Source organism: Pteropus alecto, unplaced genomic scaffold (assembly GCF_000325575.1).
Source record: "Pteropus alecto unplaced genomic scaffold, ASM32557v1 scaffold190, whole genome shotgun sequence".
Lineage (NCBI taxonomy): Eukaryota > Metazoa > Chordata > Mammalia > Chiroptera > Pteropodidae > Pteropus > Pteropus alecto.
Window position 1 is genome coordinate 3,354,172 of NW_006430462.1, and position 801 is coordinate 3,354,972.

The 801-nt window shown below is 68.2% G+C and overlaps 1 protein-coding gene across 1 annotated transcript in view; it reads left to right on the forward strand.

Annotated features, from left to right (window-relative positions):
* Position 1: 1 nt before the first annotated feature.
* KREMEN1 (kringle containing transmembrane protein 1) overlaps positions 2-801 on the forward strand; it is a gene marked incomplete at its 5' end in the record, with an annotated part of 62,418 nt that continues 61,618 nt past the window's right edge. Inside the window, one exon of the mRNA XM_015590589.2 lies at positions 2-35. Within this exon, the coding sequence (XP_015446075.1) occupies positions 2-35 (34 nt within the window). The remainder of the gene's footprint in view (positions 36-801) is intronic.

Genomic DNA, 801 nt, shown 5'->3' on the forward strand with positions numbered 1-801 from the left:
GCCCGCGCCCAGCCCTAGCCTCGGCCCCGGACCCGGTGAGTGAGCGATCCCCGACGCCGGCCCTGCGCGGTACCAGCCCGAGGGGCCAGCCTGGGGGGTACAATCCCCTCGCCACTACCCTTCGAGACTCCTTCCCCAAGCCCTTCAGCGACGCCCCTCAGGTGAGGGCGGTCTCCTGCCTCAAGACCCAAGACTCGCCCCAGGCCCCTCAGCGATGCCCCCGAGCCCGGTTGATGCCCACCGGCTTCAGGAGTCTCTCAGCGACGCCCCCAGGCCGCGACTCCCTCTATGTCTTAGTACCTCCCGAGACCCCTTCTCCAAGCTCTTCAGCGACGCCCCCCGGGTGGGACGTCTCCTCTGTCTCCAGCTCCTTAGCGCCTTCTCTCGGACCAGGACACCCCCTCGGCCCCGGTACCTCCTGGAATCCGGTCCCTCAGTCTCTCAGCGACGCACATCTGGCTGGGACACTCCCCCACCCCGCCTCAAGACACTGAACCGCCTCCCCAAGCCCCTCTGCGAAACCTCTCCCTCGGGCCGGGATCCCCTCCACAACCCCTACAGCGACGCCCTTGCACACCCCGGCTCCCCGTTCCCTCCGCCAATACCTACTCCCGTGGACCCCAGCGCCTCCCTGCTCAGGAGCTCCTCTGCCCTGGTCCCGGCTGCGCCGGCTCGCCCAACACTTTAGTTTTCCCCTCGTGAGGAGTCGAGTTGTCTTGCTCACTCTGCAAGAGGCAGGTCTGGGTCCAGACTACCCGTAGTTCCCAGCCGGGGCTCCGCTCTCTACCTCCCGCCGCCGCC